The sequence below is a fragment of the Pongo pygmaeus genome, chromosome 6, assembly GCF_028885625.2.
Source record: "Pongo pygmaeus isolate AG05252 chromosome 6, NHGRI_mPonPyg2-v2.0_pri, whole genome shotgun sequence".
In the NCBI taxonomy this organism is placed as follows: Eukaryota; Metazoa; Chordata; class Mammalia; order Primates; family Hominidae; genus Pongo; species Pongo pygmaeus.
Window position 1 is genome coordinate 141,819,108 of NC_072379.2, and position 19,865 is coordinate 141,838,972.

The 19,865-nt window shown below is 39.8% G+C and overlaps 2 gene segments (V, D, J or C); both read left to right on the top strand.

The window, feature by feature from the left end:
• The first annotated feature begins 3,304 nt into the window (after nt 1-3,304).
• On the top strand, nt 3,305-5,949 carry LOC129041638 (T cell receptor beta variable 24-1-like). The segment is given in 4 exon segments: nt 3,305-3,393; nt 3,526-3,871; nt 5,452-5,574; nt 5,886-5,949. Coding segments are annotated over 4 exon segments (582 nt in total).
• Nucleotides 5,950-17,387: 11,438 nt separating this feature from the next.
• LOC129040082 (T cell receptor beta variable 25-1-like) lies at nt 17,388-18,278 on the top strand. The segment is given in 2 exon segments: nt 17,388-17,445; nt 17,570-18,278. Coding segments are annotated over 2 exon segments (399 nt in total).
• The last annotated feature ends 1,587 nt before the right edge of the window (nt 18,279-19,865 follow it).

Sequence of the window (19,865 nt, forward strand, 5' to 3'; positions counted from 1 at the left end):
TATATTATTTTGGAGATCTTAACCAGCATGATAAAGCAAAAAAAAAAAAGTTTTAAACATTGAAAAGGAAAAAGTACAATTATTTGCAGACTACAAGATTGTTTATATAGAAAATTATAAGAAATCAAGGAACAACAACTAGAAATAATTAGTGAATTTACCAATATCACAGGATACATTAGTATTTTAAAAATCAAGTTTTTTTACTAGTTGAAAACAATTGAAACGCAAACTTCAGAAAATAATACCATTTACAATAGTACCAATAACAAATTACTTAAGAACAATTTAGAATAGACGTTCAATTAAAAACTACAAAACTCCACAAATGGAAACTAAATAAAATATTTTTAAATGGAGAGAGATATCATGTTTATGGATTGGAAGTTTCAATGCATTAAGATGGTAATTTTCAACAAGTATGTTGGAAAAACTGGATAATCATATGGAAAAAATGAATCTTTACTCTCACCTACCACTATAAATGAAAGTTAAATTGAGATGTTTCATAGAGGTAATTATAAAAGCTGAAACCACAAATATTCTAGAATAAAACACAGACATATAAAAACATCTTTGTGAGTTGAGAGTGGACAAAATTATCTTAGGACACCAAAAACTCTAAGCAGTAGTAAAGAAATAAAATTATTTATCCTTTGGCAGCCTTTTATTCCAGAGGATGTGTGTTATACAGATCAATAACTCACACATGGAATGAGGGGTTCAACAGTCCTTAGAATCACATACATACGCACAGCACACAGATGGACATGGTTTGTGGGTAAGTCCAAGAAGTCTGTGTTTTGCTTGTGGTAGAGTATAGGTCAGAGCAAAAGTGGATTATAAATACGATTTGAGAGGTGCGTGAGCCAGCCCAGAGTAGAGAATATATTGGCCTGTGCCATGAAGAACCCTCTCATTTGTCCAGAAATTGGGATGCCTTTTTCAATTTCATTCCCGTGCGAATGTGTGTCTCCTCCATTCATTCCTCTGATAATGCTCATTCACTCCTCCTCGGGCATAGATTCTGCTCCCAAAATGATTTCTGCTTCTCCTTTCCTTGCTCTGCACCTACAAAGTTCTATCAGAAATGCCCGGGAAAACGGTCTCTCAACCACTGGATATGAGTCCTCTCTTCTCTCAACTAACGTGATCACCAAGAATAGTTCATATTCAGCTCCCAAATATTAATTCCACTCAAATTACTGCCCACAGCAGGGGGCACCAAAACAGCATGTTTACTTTAAGAATTGCAAATAAGGGCAATGATTTTTTTTTTTTTACATTGAAGACAAACCCAAAATAAAAGTTCTTATGATCATTGTCTTGTTTATATTCATCAGATGCCTGGCTAAGCAATTTACTGGAACAAATCCACATTTTCATTCATATTGCTAATGGAGAACTCTAACCAGAAAGAGAAGAAGGGAGGGGACACTGGAATATGTCATCTGGAGTGTAGGCAATGGCTGTAAAATGTGCTTGGGTACTCCTAAATAAAGCAACAACTATTCAAAATTACACAGGAGAGGCAGAAGTGGTAAAGGAGGAGGTAGATGAACAAAAGAGGCCATGAGGAGTTGGTAATTACCAAAGATGACTCATGTGAGGACAGGAAGGATCATTATTTTATTAAGCCTACTTTGTATATGTTTGAAATTTTTAGAATTAAAAGTAAAAATATCTAAAAATAAGACTTTACCAATTTGACATGCAGCAGGAATGATTAGGGTAGGATGCCATGGTGTACCCATGCATGAGGGAGAGCCAGTGATATGGACAGGAGGCAGAAATACTGGGTAGAAGAGGGCAGTTTCCCAGCAAAGGCCCCACCCTCAAGCCTGGAGACCTGCAGCTGTAAATGGGGACAAGCATTCCTGTTTTCATCTACCAAAAGTTGTCTTTTGACCCACCATGCCCCCTTTCATATCCATATAAACCCCAAACCCCAGGCTTCAGAGGCAGAAAAGCAGGCTAGGAGACAAGCAGAGGGAGGGCAGAATGATGTGGCAGAGAAAGAGGAGGAACGTCTGAACCCCGAGAGGAGTTCAGCTGGGGGTGGTCAGAGAAGAGTTCTGTCCCTGGATGGCCAAACTCCAAGGGGAAGATCATCTTCTCCCTCCATCCCCCCTTCCAGCTCCCCACCCATCCCACTGAGAGCCGCCACCACCACTCAATAAAACTCCACATTCATCCTTCAAGCCCATGTGTGACCCAATTCTTCCAGGACGCTGGGCAAGAGCTCGGGATACAGAAAGCTGTCACACTGGCCCTCTGCCCTTGCAGAAAGGCAGAGGGTCCACTGAGCTGGTTAACACTCAAGCCATGTGCAGACGGCAGAACTATCTGCCCACTTGGGCTCCTGCATCTGTCTGTCTGTGTGCTCCCTTTCCCCTCAGGGGTTTGAGCAGTTGCAGCAACTGAAGAGGTGAGCAACACTCCTGTCACACGTCCTTCCAGGGGGGTCAGGGAACTTTCCTTTTTCACCAGGACAAGCACAGATCTGAAGCAGCAAAGAGCCAGTTGTTTATTACATTGGACAATGTTTCACACTATCACTATAACTGTTCTGTACTCGCAATCTGCTGCATTAAATATTAACTCTTTCCTCCTAAAGTCAGGAATAATTTGTGTTAGAATAAAATGAATTCTTTAATGAACAACTGTATTTTCAGCTAATTCAAAATAGGAATGAAGGCGTTAAGTACTTCTTTGAAGCACATACCCACATTAAACTAACATCTTTCTACAATAAACCAATATTTTTAATAAAGTTCTGTGCCCAGAAAACACTGACCAGAAAAGCAGGAGCCACTAAAAAATAGGAGCAATTTGAAACAAAGTTAGGAATCCTGTCCTTCATAAAACAAAAAAGTCTCAAACTTTACAGAAAATGTATTCAAATTGCATAGTTTACCAAGAACTGAGTTAGAATAAATGATTAAATGCAGAAAAAAAGAAGAGTTATAATGTCCTATCATTCAGGTGAGACTAGACTTCCTTTATTCAAAATTCAATTTGGTTTTGAATTTTCTCCAGCCTGTTTTATCAGGAGGATGATGTCTCCTTGAACAACTGAAATAGATATGCCCTGAGAAAGGGGAGAGAGGCAACTGTCTGGTGGTTGTCAGTAAAGCGCCAGAAAAACAGAAGAGAAGCAAGTAGAAGAATTTCAGCATCTGCTAAGAACATATAATACATAAGCCAACATGGCATCTTTAAGACCCAGTACCTTGGGAGGGACAATGACATCACTTCCTGAATCCTCCCAGTTATCTATTTCCATGCCCTGCTTCCCTCAACATCCAGAGCTGGAAAACACCTCCATCCTGCCCCTTCATGCCATGGCCTCCCTGCTCTTCTTCTGTGGGGCCTTTTGTCTCCTGGGAACAGGTGAGTTTGGAAAACAGATGGGGAAATAACTGCCTTAAAATTTCCAGGTTCTGGAGTAAGCCTATCCCTAGAGATTGTAGCACGAGGACATTTACCAGTATCTGTCTTCAGTTTCTGTCTTATTTCCCACAGGGTCCATGGATGCTGATGTTACCCAGACCCCAAGGAATAGGATCACAAAGACAGGAAAGAGGATTATGCTGGAATGTTCTCAGACTAAGGGTCATGATGGAATGTACTGGTATCGACAAGACCCAGGACTGGGGCTACGGTTGATCTATTACTCCTTTGATGTCAAAGATATAAACAAAGGAGAGATCTCTGATGGATACAGTGTCTCTCGACGGACACAGGCTAAATTCTCCCTGTCCCTAGAGTCTGCCACCCCCAACCAGACAGCTCTTTACTTCTGTGCCACCAGTGATTTGCACAGTGCTTCTTGGCCACCTGCTCTCTACACAGAAAGACAGACACATGGGTGAGTTGTTTGCTCTGAAGGGTACCTGGATATGGGTTGTGGCATGTAGGGTGTTTAGAGCTTTCAGTGGTCTTAGGTAGTGTGAGCTAAGGGCCACTTTGGATCAATGCCCCCAAGCCATGTGATGACTCTGAAACCACAGGCTACACTGAATCAATCTCCCCTGTCTATTTATTTATCCTAGGGAGCTAGCCCAATGGTGACCCTTCAGGAGAATGAACTGGAGCATTTGACAGAAGCTCATGATTTTCAACAAGAGCATTTCTTATGAGCTGAATACAATGCAGTTTTTATAGTCCCTTTGCCATTATCTCCACCCACTTTGCAACATCCCACACTTTGTTCTGTTCCCACTGACAGCTCCTTTATCCTGTCTAACCTTTCCCTGCCCCAGTTCTTCCAAGCTCAGCTCTGCCATTTAGCTCTATATTTGGTTGCCTTTCTACTAAAAACAAAATAACTAGCTTGTTTTCTAAAACTTCGCTGTGAGTAAATTTAATTGTCATTAAATCTGACTCAGAAGTTAAAATTCAAGTAACAGAGACTGTGATTTACAAAAGTAATTTTTCATCTACTACCCCACACTTTGATCTCTGCTTAGATTCATTTTAACCTGCAGGTGCAGATAGACTTGCATTATTATCTGGATGTACTGAATTTCAGAAAATAAAATTCCCTGTCCCCAGTATGAGATCAAAGCTAGGAGCTTGGGAGTGCCCCTTTTCTTTCCAGGCACTGGACTAATTCCCTGGTTCCCCTGCAGTGGGGATTCTTTCAGGAGCCAGTGAGGCCCAGGCACAAAAATAATTGATCAAGGACTGCCAGAGCTTGATGTAAAAGTCTTCCTGAGAATCAAGTTGATGTCTTCCTCATGGATTTTGTCTTCTTGTCCCATAAGCCTCAATTATTTCAGCAAACGAATCCACGGGACTTGGTGATTGTTCAGAAATGAAGAATCCAACTTATTCCCTTTTCTACCTGTTCTCATGTGTAAAGAATGTTACTTATAGGGATTCTTTCTCATTTGCTTTCCATTTAAAAAACAGGTTTCTCCAGAGTTTTGTTTCCTGATTTCTAGGCACACCTCATCAAGTCTTATCAGCAATAATAATTCTTCCCTCACAAGCTATTAACTGTCCCAGTTAATTGTCTCCTGGACATTTCTGATAGATTTCCCCAGGGTCTTTCCTTCTGCCCTCCTTTTTCCTCAGTATACATATTTTTCCTCAACCTTCCCATTCATTGTCATGACAACTTCTTTCATAGGTTCCTGCCTGGCAAATTCAACTATCTACTGGACACTTCCAGCTGGATGCTCCACAGGCGATTCAAACTCAGTTTATCCCTGAAATGAACTGTCTCTCCATCCTTGCACTTGCCCATTTTGGCCACACACTGTATTTCTATCTCAGTGATTGGAACAGTCATTCTAGGTTCCTCATTTTTGCTATGCCTCATATTAAATCAGTTTCTAAATCTATTACTTCTATATCTCACACTGTCATAGTTTGTGTTCTCCAAAAGCAGATTTTGAGAGGGAAATTAGTGTGCTGGAAGGTTTGTGGAAACTGCCCTTGCAGTCCACGTGGGCAGAGGGAAATGGGGCAGAGGGAAAAGTTGGGCTATGCTGTATGCTCAACAAAGTCCTTCACTGACCCCACAGGGAACTCTGAGTCTGGATGGTCCTTTAGCGCCATCCCAAGGTGAGATGGCAGGTCTTATTCCCACTTTCCTTGTAACCACATCATTATATGTGAGTTGCTCTGAGAAGCACTCACGAATTTGATGGGGAGGAAGTGTCTCTTTAGAACAAGGCCATTCACAGAGAGATGTCAGCATCACAGTTTCTAATATACACATATTTATCTGATTCAGTTACCCCTCTCCCTCCTCATTGCTTCTAACTCAGTGCAGACCCTCATCATCCACTGCCTAGAAATAAATGCAATGCCCTCTCCCTGGCTTACTAGCTTCTTACCCCTTTCCCTTACCCTGTTTCTCAAATTGCCACCAGCATGACCATGTACGACATTCCTCACACAACACACAAAGCCCTTCAGAAATGGTTCTCCAACTAAACATCTGGCTAAATTGGCCGAATTCACTCCAGCACTTTAGACTCTAGCTCAACTGAACTTTTTATACTTCCCTGAATATACCAGGCTGAATTGCACAGGTGTACCTTTGCCAAAGCTCTTTCCTTCATCTGAAATGAGCTTCTTTATTCCTTTTTTGTCAGAACTAATTTTTTATTTCAACTTTAATTACAGATTAATGGGCACATGTTGTGCAGGTTTGTTACATGGGTAAATTGCATGATGCTGAGACTTCAGGTCCCAACGATCCCATCACCCAGGCCATAAGCATAGAATCCAACAGGTGGTTGTTCAGCCCATGCCCTGCTCCCTCCTTCCCCCGGCTAGTGAACCCCAGTGTCTATGGTTTCTATCTTTACAATCATGTGTATTCAATGTTTAGCTCCCACTTAAAAGTAAGAACGTATAGTATTAGATTTTCTGTTCTTGCATTAATTGCTTAAGATAATGTCCTCCAGCTCCATCCATGTTGCGAAAAGGGAATAATTTTGTTCTTTTATGGCTGCATGGTATTCCATAGTGTATATGTACCACATTTTCTTTATCCAGTTCACTGTTGATGGGTGCTTAGGTTGATTCAGTGTCCTTGCTATTGTGAATAGTGCTGCAATGAACATAATGGGTACATGTGTCTTTATGACAGAGTAAATTATTTCCCTTTGGGTATATATCCAGTAGTGGGATTGCTGGGTCAAATGGTAGCCCCATTTTAAGTTCTTTGAGGAATCTCCAAACTGCTTTACACAGTGGCTGCACTGGTTTGCATTCCCACCAACAGTGTATAAGTGTTCCCTTTCCTCTGCAGCCTCACCAACATCTATTGTTTGAAATAAATCTTGAGTGCCTGGCTAATCCTCACATATCCTTTAATTCTCAGATCAAAGATGAGCTTATCTATAACAGTTTTTCCAACTTCTGTAGGCAAAGATTCAGCTTTTCTCTTGTGTGTGATAGTTTATGCATTACAAAGTTATCATAGTTGTTATGTTCCTTCATATTTCTTTTCTTTAACTTTTATTTTAGGTTCATGGGGACATGTACAGGTTTGTTATAATAAACAGTTATGTACAAAACTGTGATGCTGATCTCATTCTTTTTATGGCTGCATAGTATTCCATGATGTATATGTACTATATTTTCTTCATCCAGCTTACTGTTGGTGGCCTTTTAGGTTGATTCCATATCTTTGCTATTGTGAATAGTGCTACAATGAACATCTGTGTGCATGTGTCTTTATGACAGAATGATTTCTATTCTTTTGGGTATATGCACAATAATGGGATTTCTGGGTCAAATGGAAATTCTGTTTTAAGTTCTTTGAGGAATCACCATACTGCTTTCCATGATGGCTGAACTAATTTACCCTCTCACCAGCAGCATATAAGCAATCCCTTTTCTCAACAGCCTTTAAGGATCTGTTATTTTTTGACTTTTGATAATAACCATTCTGCCTGGTGTGAGATGGTATCTCATTGTAGTTTTGATTTGCATTTCTCTAATGATTAGTGATGTTGAGCATTTTTTCATATGCGTGTTGATCACATGTATACCTTTGGCTGAAAAGTGTCTGTTCATGCCCTTTGCCCACTTTCTAATGGGGTTATCTGTTTTCTGCTTGTAAGTTTAAGTTCGTTATAGATTCTGGATATTAGACCTCTGATGCATACATAGTCTGCAAATATTTTCTCCCATTCTGTAGATTGTCTATTTACTCTGTTGATAGTTTCATTTGCTGTGCAGAAGCTCTTTAATTAGGTCTCATTTGTCAGTTTTTGATTTTGTTGAAATTGCTTTTGGTACCTTCATCATGAAATCTTTGTCAAGTCATATGATTAGGATGGTATAATATTTCCCTGGTTATCTTCCAGGGGCTTTATAGCTTTAGGTTTATATTTAAGTCTTTAATCCATCTTGGGTTGATTTTTGTATATGGTATAAGGAAGGGATCTAGTTCAATATTTTGCATATGGCTAGCCAGTTATCCCCAGCACCATGTGTTGAATAAGGAGTTCTTTCCCCATTGCTTGTTCTTGTCAGCTTTGTCAAAGACCAGATGGCTGTAGGTATGTAGCATTATTTCCTGGCTCTCTATTCTATCCCATTGGTCTATATCTGTTTTTGTACAGTACACCATGCTGTTTTAGTTACTGTACCCTTGTAGTATAGGTTAAAGTTGGGTAACATGATGCCTCTAGCTTTGTTCTTTTTGCTTAGGATTGCCTTGGCTATTCAGGCTTTTTGGTTCCACATGAATTTTAAAATACTGTTTTTTCTAATTCTGTGAAAAATGTCGTTAGTAGTTTGATAGGAATATTAGGTTGGTGCAAATGTATTTGCAGTTTTTGCATTGTTGAAATTTGCCATTTGGTATTGAAATACATTCTTAAGTAAATGTGGTTATGTTATACATTGTTTTAATGCACATTTTCGCTTTACGTTTTTTGCTAATTACTTATTACTTGCTACTTATTTGGTATTTATTTTAGACTATCCACATGGTGTTAGACAAAAAGCAGATTTGAGTGATTTTTTTATTCAAGTTCAAACTGAGTCACAAAGTGGCAGAGATAACTCACAACATCAGCAATGCATCTGGCCCAGGAACTGCTAATGAACATACAGTGCAGTGTTGGTTCCAGAAGTTTTTCAAAGGAGACGAGAGCCCTGAAGATGCATAGTATAGTGGCGGGTGATCAGAAGTTGACAATCACCAGTTGAGAGCAATCATCGAAACTGATCCTCTTACAACTAGGCGAGAAGTTGTCAAAGAGCTCGAGGTTGACCATTCTACAGTTGTTCAGCATTTGAAACAAATTGGAAAGGTGAAAAAGCTCGATAAGTGGGTGCCTCATGAAATGAGCAAAACTTTTTTTAAATTGTCATTTTAAAGTGTCATCTCTTATTCTATGCAATAACAATGAACCATTTCTTGATCAGATTGTGACATGGAATGAAAAGTGGATTTTATATGACAACTGCCAACAATCACCTCAATGGTTGGCCTGAGAAGCTCCAAAGCACTTCCCAAAGCCAAACTTGCACCAAAAAAAGGTCACGTTGTGGGCGGCAAGCCTCCCGGGTGCCAAGGCAAGAGACCGAGGACACGAGCTGCTCCAGTATAATAAAATACAAAATAAGAATAGTTATACCAGATATAGATCTTAGATATGATTATATATGAATATCATTAATCATTAGTTTGTAGCAATTACTCTTTATTCCAACATTATAATAATCCTTGCTCTATAATCATAACCTAGGAAAAACCAGGCTATACAGAGATAGGAGCTGAGGAGACATAGTGAGAAGCGACCAGAAAAGAGTGCGAGCCTTCTGTTATGCCCAGACAGGGCCATCAGTGGGCTACTTGGTCTAGCGGTAGTGTTAGCATCAAGGAAAAACACCAGCTACTTAGCGGACCGGGAAAGGGAGTCGCCCTTTCCCCGGGGATGTTTAGAGAAGACTCTACTCCTCCACCTCTTGTGGAAGGCCTGACATGAGTCAGGCCTGCCCGCGGTTATCCGGAGGCCTAACCGTCTCCCTGTGATGCTGTGCTTCAGTGGTCACGCTCCTAGTCCACCTTCATGTTCCATCTTGTACACCTGGCTCTGCCGTTTAGTTAGCAGTAGCAAATTAGTGAAAGTACTAAAAGTCTCTGATAAGCAGAAATAATAGTGTAAGCTGTTTCTCTTTCTCCTCTCTCTCTCTGCCTCGGCTGCCAGGCAGGAAAGGGCCCCGTGTCCAGTGGACACATGACCCACGTGACCTTACCTATCACTGGAGATGGCTCACACTCCTGACCCTGCCCCTTTGTCTTTTATCCAATAAATATCAGCGCAGCCTGGCATTCGGGGCCACTACTGGTCTCTGCGTCTTGGTGGTAGTGGTCCCCTGGGTCCGGTTGTCTTTTCTTTTATCTCTTTGTCTCGTGTCTTTATTTCTACACTCTCTCGTCTCTGCACATGAGGAGAAAACCCACCGACCCTGTGGGGCTGGGCCCTACACATGGTCACTGTCTGGTGGTCTGCTGCCAGCGTGATCCGCCACAGCTTTCTGAATCCTGGCAAAACCATTACATCTGAGAAGTATCCTCAGCAAATCGATGAGATGCACCAAAAACTGCAATGCCTGCACCTGGCATTGGTCAACAGAAAGGGCCCAATTCTTGTCCACATACCCGAGCGCAGGTTGCACAACCAATGCTTCAAAAGTTGAATAAATTGGGCTACAAACTTTTGCCTCATCTGCCATATTCACCTGACCTCTCACCAACCAACTACCACTTCTTCAAGCATCTTGTCAAATTTTTGCAAGGGAAACGCTTCCACAGCCAGCAAGATGCAGAAAATGCTTTCCAAGAGTTTGTTGAATTCCAAAGCATAGATTTTTATGCTACAGGAATAAACAAACTCATTTCTCATTGGCAAAAAATGTGTTGATTGTAATGGTTCCTATTTTCATTAATAAAGATGTGCTTGAGCCTAGTTATAATGATTTAAAATTCCCAAAACCACAATTACTTTTGCACCAACCTAATACCATTGAATCTATATTGCTTTGGCCAGTATGGCCATTTTAATGATATTTATTCTTCCTATCCCTGTGCATAGAATGCTTTTCCATTTGTTTTTGTCATCTCTGATTTCTTTGAGCAGTGTTTTGTAATTCCTGTTGTAGAGATCTTTCACTTCTCTGGTTAGCTGTATTCCTAGATATTTGTTTTGTGTGGCAGTTATGAATGGAATTACGTTCCTGGTTTGGCTCTTAGTTTGTATGTTTTTAGTGTATTGGAATGCCACTTTTTTAATGTTGATTTTGTATTTTAAAACTGCTGAAGTTGTTTATCCGATCAAGCAGCTTTTGGGCAAAGACTATGGGGTTTTCTAGATATAGAATCATGTCATCTGCAAATAGGGATAGTTTGACTTTCTCTCTTCCTATTTGGATGTCTATTTCTTCCTTCTGCCTGATTGCCCTGACCAGGACTCCCAGTACTATGTTGAATAGGAGTGGCGAAAGAGGGTATCTTTGTCTTGTGCTGGTTTTGTTTTTATACTGGCTCTTCACAAGGCTGTATATATTCTTTAGTTAAGAGTAGACATCTCGATGGACCAGTGACTATCACCCTATTAACCAGTCACGGGAACACTGCCATGCATTTGGTATTTTAACTTTTGGGTATGCTATCACATCACAGAAGGCCTGGTCCCCTCCCCATCACCTGCAGCCGGACTTGTCTTTGATTCCTACCAATCACCTATATTAATTGCGCCTAAATTCAATATTCCGACCGGGCATAACTACCCTAAGGTGCTAATTAATTCATGCTTGAAGGACATAACAGTAATTAATAGACAAACACACACAACCGCTCCCCTTATTGGTCTTTTAAAATGAAAATCTGCAACCCCCTCCCCCATCTCTGACTTCATCAACCCAGGAAAAAAGACACCTTGCCAAACTTCAAAAACAAGTAAGCCTTAATTCAACTCTACCAGAGTCCAAAATATTTGTATTTTAGCTTTGGGTATCCCCAACAGCTACCCCTCAACTAATGCAAATTTTTTTAGGAAACTAATCCCCTGCCAATCTAATTCTACTTTTACAACAATTATATCTAACATGCACACCCATCCATTACTAAGCCCATACCCTAAATTTACACACCCTGAAAGGCATCATCTGTCACCTTGTACTACACCAACCGCTTGCCAGTACTAATATTTACTCCACCAACTCCTGCTAACTCAACTTTAAATCCCTGAACCCTACAACTGTGTATATTGCCTGTATCTTCTTCTATACTCCAATTTTGCACTTAACATATATACAGTTAATGTAGCTTAATTATTTAAAGCAAGACACTGAAAATGTCTAGATGGGCTTATACAGCCCCATAAACAGACAGGCTTGGTCCTGGCCTTTCTATTAACTCTTAGTAAGATTACACATGCAAGCAGCCCCATCCCAGTGAAAGTACCTCTAAATCACCTTGATCAAAAGGAGTAAGTATCAAGCATGCACAAATGCAGCTCAAAACACTTTGCTCAGCCACACCCCCACGGGAAACGACAGTGATAGACCTTTAGCAATAAACAAAAGTTTAACTAAACTGTACTAATATCCAGGGTTGGTTAATTTCATGCCAGCCACCGCAGCCATACGACTAACCCGAGCTCATGGAACTCGGCATAAAGAGTGTTTTAGATCTATCCTTAATAAAGCTAAGCTTCATCTCAGTTGTATAAAACCCTAGCTGAAATAAAATAAACTATGAAGGAGGCTTTAATACTTCTGAAGACACAATAGCTAAGACCCAAACTGGGATTAGATACCGCACTAGGCTTAGCCCTAAACTCCAATAGTTAAATCAACAAAACTATTCGCCAGAACACTACAAGCAATAGCTTAAAACTCAAAGGACTTGGCGGTGCTTTATATCCCTCTAGAGGAGCCTGTTCTATAATGGATAAACCCCGATTTACCTCACCACCTCTTTCTCAGCCTATATACCATGATCTTCAGCAAACCCTAGTAAAAGTCACAAAGTAAGCACGAGTATCTACATAAAAACGTTAAGTCAAGGTGTAGCCCATGAGGTGGTAAGAAATGGGCTACATTTTCTACACCCAGAAAATCTCATGACAACCCTTATGAAATCTAAGGGCTCAAGGAGGATTTAGCAGTATATTAAGAGCCAGAGTGCTTAATTGAATGAGGCCATAAAGCACACACATAATGCCCGTCACCCTCCTCAAGTATTAATTTAGAGATTAGTTTAACTAAAACCCCTACATATTTATATAGAGGAGACAAGTCGTAACATGGTAAGTGTACTGGAAAGTGCACTTGGATGAACCAAGGTGTAGCTTAACGCAAAGCATCTGGCTTACACCCAGAAGATTTCACCATAATCTGACCACCTTGTGCCAATTCTAGCCCTAAACTTAACTAATAGTACTACCGAATAACCTTAATCAAACCATTTACCCAAACGAAAGTATAGGTGATAGAAATTTTGCCCTGGCGCAGTAGACATAGTACTGTAAGGTAAAGATGAAAAAGTTAACCAAGAATAAAATAGCAAAGATAGACCCTTATACCTTCTGCATAATGAATTAACTAGAAATAACTTTACACAGAGAACCAAAGCCAAGGCCCCCGAAACCAGACGAGCTACCCAAGAACAGCTGAAAGAACACACCCATCTATGTAGTAAAATAGTGGGGAGATTCATGAGTAGTGGTGATAAGCCTACTGAGCCTAGTGATAGCTGGTTGTCCAAGATAGAATCTTAGTTCAACTTTAAATTTACCTACAGAGTCACTTAATCCCCCTGTAAATTTAACTGTTAGTCTAAAGAGGGACAGCTCTTTAGACATTAGGAAACAACCTTCATGTAGAGAGTAAAAAACTTTATCCCCATAGTTGGCCCAAAAGCAGCCATAAATTAAGAAAGCATTCAAGCTCAACATCCAACCACTCTAAATTCTAATCACACCACTGAACTCCTAACACCACATTGGACTAATCTATTACTTTATAGATGCAATAATATAAGTAACATGAAATATTCTTCAGTGCTTAAGCCTACATCAGACCAGAATAACCCACTGACAAATTAACAGCCTAATATTAATAAACAACTCAACAAATTTATTATTACCTATACTGTTAATCCAACACAGGCATGCTCTAAGGAAAGGTTAAAAAAAGTAAAAGGAACTCGGCAAATTTTACCCTGCCTGTTTACCAAAAACATCACCTCTAGCATTATTAGTATTAGAGGCACCACCTGCCAGTGGCATATGTTCAATGGCCGTGGTACCCTGACCGTGCAAAGGTAGCATAATCACTTGTTCCTTAAATAGGTACTTGTATGAATGGCCCCACAAGGGTTCAGCTGTCTCTTACTTCCAACCAGTGAAATTGACCTGCCCGTGAAGAGGCGAACATGAATACATAAGAAGAGAAGATCCTGTGGAGCTTTAATTTATTAATGCAAACAAAGCTCAAATAAGCCTGCAGGCCTTAAACTGCTGTCCCTGCATTAAACATTTTGGTCGGGGTGACCTCGGAGCATAATTTAACCTCCGAGCAACCTATGCTAAGACTAAACCAGTTTAAGTGAATTACTATACATATATTGACCCAATAATTTGATCAACGGAACGAGTTACCCTAGGGATAACAGTGCAATCCTATTCTAGAGTTCATATCAACAACAGGGTTTACGACCTCGGTGTTGGATCAGGACATCCTAATGGTGTAGCTGCTATCAAGTGTTCGTTTGTTCAATGATTAAAGTCCTACGTGATCTGAGTTCAGACCGGAGCAATCCAGGTCTGGTACATGTGTATTTAAGTCCTCCACACCTCCCATCTACAAGTCTTTTTAAAACAAAGAAAATATGTTTGGTTAAGAGAAGGCTGGAAAATGAGGGGGTTTTACTGGACAAAAAATGTATGGAGACTTATGTAACAATTATTATCTGATATTAATATCTGATGGTAATACATGATTGATTGAGAACTAGGGTGAAGTGACATAATCCCAAACATACATGGGAGAATGTTCGGGGAAATCAAAGCTGTTTTTCTTAATGGAATCTGAGTTCTGAGAAAGAAGACATGCAAAGGAGGATGTATATATATGAAAATATATGAAACATTTGTTGTTTTAATTGTTAACACAAATTTATATACTCATATATTTAAGTGAGTCTAATTAGAATATTTAATAAATTAAGTTTATGCCTGGAGTCCTAGTTTTAGTATTACAGGCAAAGAAGCAGAGTTAGAAGGAAGGAGGGGAATGAATTATGCATGCTGTGTTTGAGGGCCTTTGGAACTTCCGAATGCTGGTAGAGTACATAGTTGGCACTCTTTGTCAATGGGGTCCTCATTTGCAGATTTAGTCAACCTCAGATGAAAAATATATTTTAAAAATTACAAAATAACACAACAATAAAAATACAAAATTTAAAACACTGAGGTATACCAACTATTTACATGGCATTTACATTGTATTAGCTATTATAAGTAATCTAGAGTTGATTTAAAGTATACAGGAGGATGTGCCTAGGTTATATGCAAATACTATGCCATTTTATATAAGAGATTTAAGCATCAGTGGATTTAAACTAATCCCCCATGAATACTGAGGGACCACTGGGTTGAGAATATGGTGCTGAAGCTCACAAAAACCCTTGCTGTGGGATTCTGACATAAGACACTGCATAAAAGCTCAACACACATGCCCTATAGTCAGTGTCTGTGATTCTCTGGAATCAAACTCTATTCTGTGAAAACAGGAACCGTGATGGTACAGGCTATTCTTGGCATGGGAAATGAAACCTCAGAGGTAATCCTACTTCCATGTGGTCCCAGAGCCCTGAGCTAGGAGATGTTTATCACTATTTGGGAGACCAGAACCCTCAGCCTTTCTCCCTTCTGCCTCATCTGAAGACAGGTGAGTCCTTTGCCACAATATGAAGTCTTAATTTAGCATTGCCACATTCTGGTTCCAGATCTTTCCCTCCTGGCTGAATATTAAGACTGCATTTTGTCTCTTGTCTTTCTTGGTATCTCTTCCCTATGCAAACTTCATGGACACTGGAAGGACTACAAAGTCCTGAGAATCAAGAAGCCTCCGTTGAGAAAGGGGGTTTTACTAGAACAAAAATGTATAGAGATATATACAAGAATTATATATAATAATGTCTGTCTCTGTAATTATTCACACTTAGCAATTCCCAGCACCTTCTCCAGAGGACTTCCCTATCTAAACCAGAAATGTAGTCTTTGGGGAAAGTGTTTTCATCAATAAAAGGCAAGCTATGCATGAGTTATTCCTGCACTGGGCAGCAAGAAGTGGATAGTTACCTCTGCCTTCGAGTACCCCTTCATCTGACTAGGACCTGAGACTCTCTCATAACTACTTCCAAGCTCAGGTTGAGCACTTCTCTTCTTTCCTTTCTTTAGTTGCTTCTACTGTGAGGTATAGATTTTACATCCAGTCACTGCTGAAGACTTTCATCAACTCATCACTCATCCTTAAGTCATCTCACACTGAGAACAACTGGGAGCCTCCCGTTTTCCTGTTTTTTTAAAATTTGTCAGAATCTCCCCAAACCTCTAACACCTTTTTTTCAGCAGGGGGCAGTAAAATTCAATTTATTTTTTCTGTTCTCAGCACTTATTCTTAAGACCAGATTTCATAGTAAAGTCTAAGGCCAAATCTCATTAATGATTTTAATGGTTACTTTTGTCTTAAAGGAGCCCTGATAGGACAAGAGTATTTCAGGGTTTGGTAAATCAAAACTGTTATATTCCTTCGTGACACATGACAGAGCGAGAGTAAGCAGGGACCCACATATGTTACATGTAAATACATACAGACTTGAAGACATGGTGTTCAAATACTAGAGATATAATCGTAAAAACCCAAACCCCATGTCAGCATCATGTGAACAAAAATTTTAGTAAATACCAACTGTAGATCTTAATGAACTAGGGCAAAGGAAGTGGACAAAGCTGGGAGAAATTCTGGGATTAATCTTTGTATCTCACAATCAAAACCAAAGACTTTTTCGTTAAGAAAAAATGGGGGAAAGGGCGGAGGGAGAATGGCACTTGGTTTAGACATTGTTTACTGCAGCAGCACCCAAACCATTTTTAGCAGTATTACCAAACCATGTATTGGATTGTATTTTCTGTTCTGTCATGATTGATAGTGCAATTAAAGGCAGATGGACTAAAATCCTCCTAGGCAAAGGCTAAGTTGATTAAACTGATAAAGCCTGAACACCAAGTCAGTGAAAAATGAGACTGAGAAAGTTATTATCACACAATAATAACACCATATTTTCTGAGGACTCAATGAATTCCAATTACTGCTCCAAGCTCTTTACATGTGTCTGTATAAATAGATTGCCCCATTTAATGCTCACAAGTTCTCCTGCTCCTTGTCTGATCAAGCCACGCTGTTCACTGGTTCCCTCTTCTGCATGTTCTTCTCTCTTGGGTTTGCAGAGTTCATTCCTGTTCATCCTTCAGAACTCAACTCAAATTCCACTTCCTTTCCCAACCTTTTTAATTAGGTAAAATCTTCCTATTATAGGCATTCAAAGCTATGTAGTTTTTATGTTCATAGCTTATAAAACAGTTGCAATGGAATGTTTTGTAAGAATATTAAAGACTTGAGTTAAGATAAGCAAAGCATCAAGCCTACTTTGGATGAGGGAAGTGAACAAAAATATTAGTCATTTGATGGGTTAAAAGGACATAGATGAAACTGCTTCAACAGGATGGCTGTGGGACCCAGGATGTTTGCAGGGGCTGTGTCATCACACACACACAATGACTTTATCAAGAGCCCATCCTGCTTCTCCACTACTGGGAGACATCCTCTCTAGCCCCAACTGTGCCATGACTATCAGGCTCCTCCGCTACGTGGCCTTTTATTTTCTGGGGGCAGGTAAGTCATAGACACAATTCATTCCAAAATCTAGAAGGAATACTTCCTCTGTGTTGGGTTTGTGCCTGGCTCAGTATCAAAGTCCATCGCGAACTCTGTTGCCAATTTTTGTCTCTTCCCATAGGCCTCATGGAAGCTGACATCTACCAGACCCCAAGACACCTTGTTATAGGGACAGGAAAGAAGATCACTCTGGAATGTTCTCAAACCATGGGCCATGACAAAATGTACTGGTATCAACAAGATCCAGTAATGGAACTACACCTCATCCACTATTCCTATGGGGTTAATTCCACAGAGAAGGGAGATCTTTCCTCTGAGTCAACGGTCTCCAGAATAAGGATGGAGCATTTTCCCCTGACCCTGGAGTCTGCCAGGCCCTCACATACCTCTCAGTACCTCTATGCCAGCAGTGAATACACAGTGCTACATGGATACCGACACTCTGCACAGAAAGGGTCACCTCTAAGGTGAGGACATCTTGCCTCCAGAAACTTCATCTTAAACTACAGAAACCCCTGCAAATCTTCCCAGACTCCTCAGCTTTGAGGGACCAGTGTGCTTTAAGTAACAGTCTGGACTAAAGACTATTTCTGGCTCAGTCTCTAACAAGCTGAGAAATGACCCAGCCCCACAATCATCCTAGCTGACTTTTTCCTTGCCTCTAGTTGTTATTGTTCAATTGAGCTTGCACAAATTTTATCCTTCAAGATAAATGTGATAATATTTGACAGTTACCTTATGGCTAGCTGAAGAAAGTCTTTGTCAGCTAAGAAACAGGAAAAGGATCATTTGACTTTCTGCACAGGCTGTCTTTATCTCTGGTTCATGGTTCCTTCCTCATGTTAAACTTGTTCCTTCATACACAGCCACACAAAGTCCCTGCCCTTTCCTGACCCCAGTCCTGCACCTGACGTCTTCAGTTCCTCAATCTATGACTTTGAACTTAGAACAAAATTTTATTTTCACTTGAAATAAATGATTAATGATTATTTTCACTAATATCCCTCTAAATAAATGTAATTTTAGCTAAATCTGCATGAGGCCTAAGGAAGAGAAAAGGCTCCAACTTTGGCAAAGAATAGTCTTTAACAATGTCCCTGGATTCAGCCCTAAATCTCTTTGGAGACTACGCTTACCATTGGAAGACCATCCCATGGCTAGGTGTTTCTTCTGTCTTAGATATGCTGAATCTCAGGGAAGTGTTCTCTATCCACATGAGATCAGACCTGGGACCCTGAATAGATTTATTTTTCACAAAAGTATAGACTGCTGTGGGGCCCTGGTTTCTGAGCTCAGATGTGAAATCTCTGTTTTGAGGTTACCAAAAAGTAAAGTCACAGAGTCTCTGTCCTGGTTTTGCCTCCTTAAAAAGTAGCTTTAATATGTTAGAAAAGAATCTAGAAAACATAATACATATTTTATTGTAAAAGTCATTTCTTGTTCATTCTTTTCTGTTTGTTTTCTACAATACTAGCCATTCCTCACTCTTCTTTGTGGGTTCTTTCTATTCTCATTTTCCTTATTTTGACCTTATTTCTGGACTTTTTGTTCTTTTCCTCTTAACCTATACATACATCTTAGACAATATCATCCAATCTATTACTTGAAGCATATGTCTCATTAGTTTCAAACTTATTCTCTAGCTGCCTACTAGATATTGCCACCTCTATATTTCATAGGCTCCTCAACTCAACTTGTCCCCAACAGAGTTCATCATCCTCCCAATAGCATATCCTCTTTTGGAGACATCATCATCTTGGGAGGCTCATCTCCAATGATCAGGTGTCCTTAGCAAACACCTAGAAGATTAAAAACCCCTCCTTACCAAACTCTTAGCCTCGTGCCTTACCCTTCTGGCCTTCTTGCAAAAGTGATATGCATCAGAGAGTTGGCCCTCTGTATTCATGAGTTCCACATCCCTGGATTCAACCAACCACAGATCAAAAATATTTTTTTCAAAAATTGTGTCTATACTGAACACATACAGACTTTTCTCGTTGTCATTATTCTAAACAATACAGTATAACAACTACTTACATAAAATTGCATTGTATTTGGTACTATGAATTATTTACAGATGACTTAAAGTATATGGGAGTATACGCATAGATTATATGTAAATACTATACCATTTTTTATCAGGGACTTGGGCATTTGTAGATTTTGTTATCCTTGGGAGGTCTTGGAACCAATTCCCCAAGATGCTGACGGGTAACTGTAGACAAATGTGATCATGCTACTGGATCCCCTTACCATTTCTCCATGCTTCTCCTTCATATTCAAGATAAAATTTAAATTTCTTCACCTGGCTTAATGGTATTTTGTGATCTGGACTCCAGAAATTAGCTTATCTTGAACACGTTATTCTAGCTATTTTTCATCCTGGCAATCCTGAACTTTTGACCATTTTCTATAGT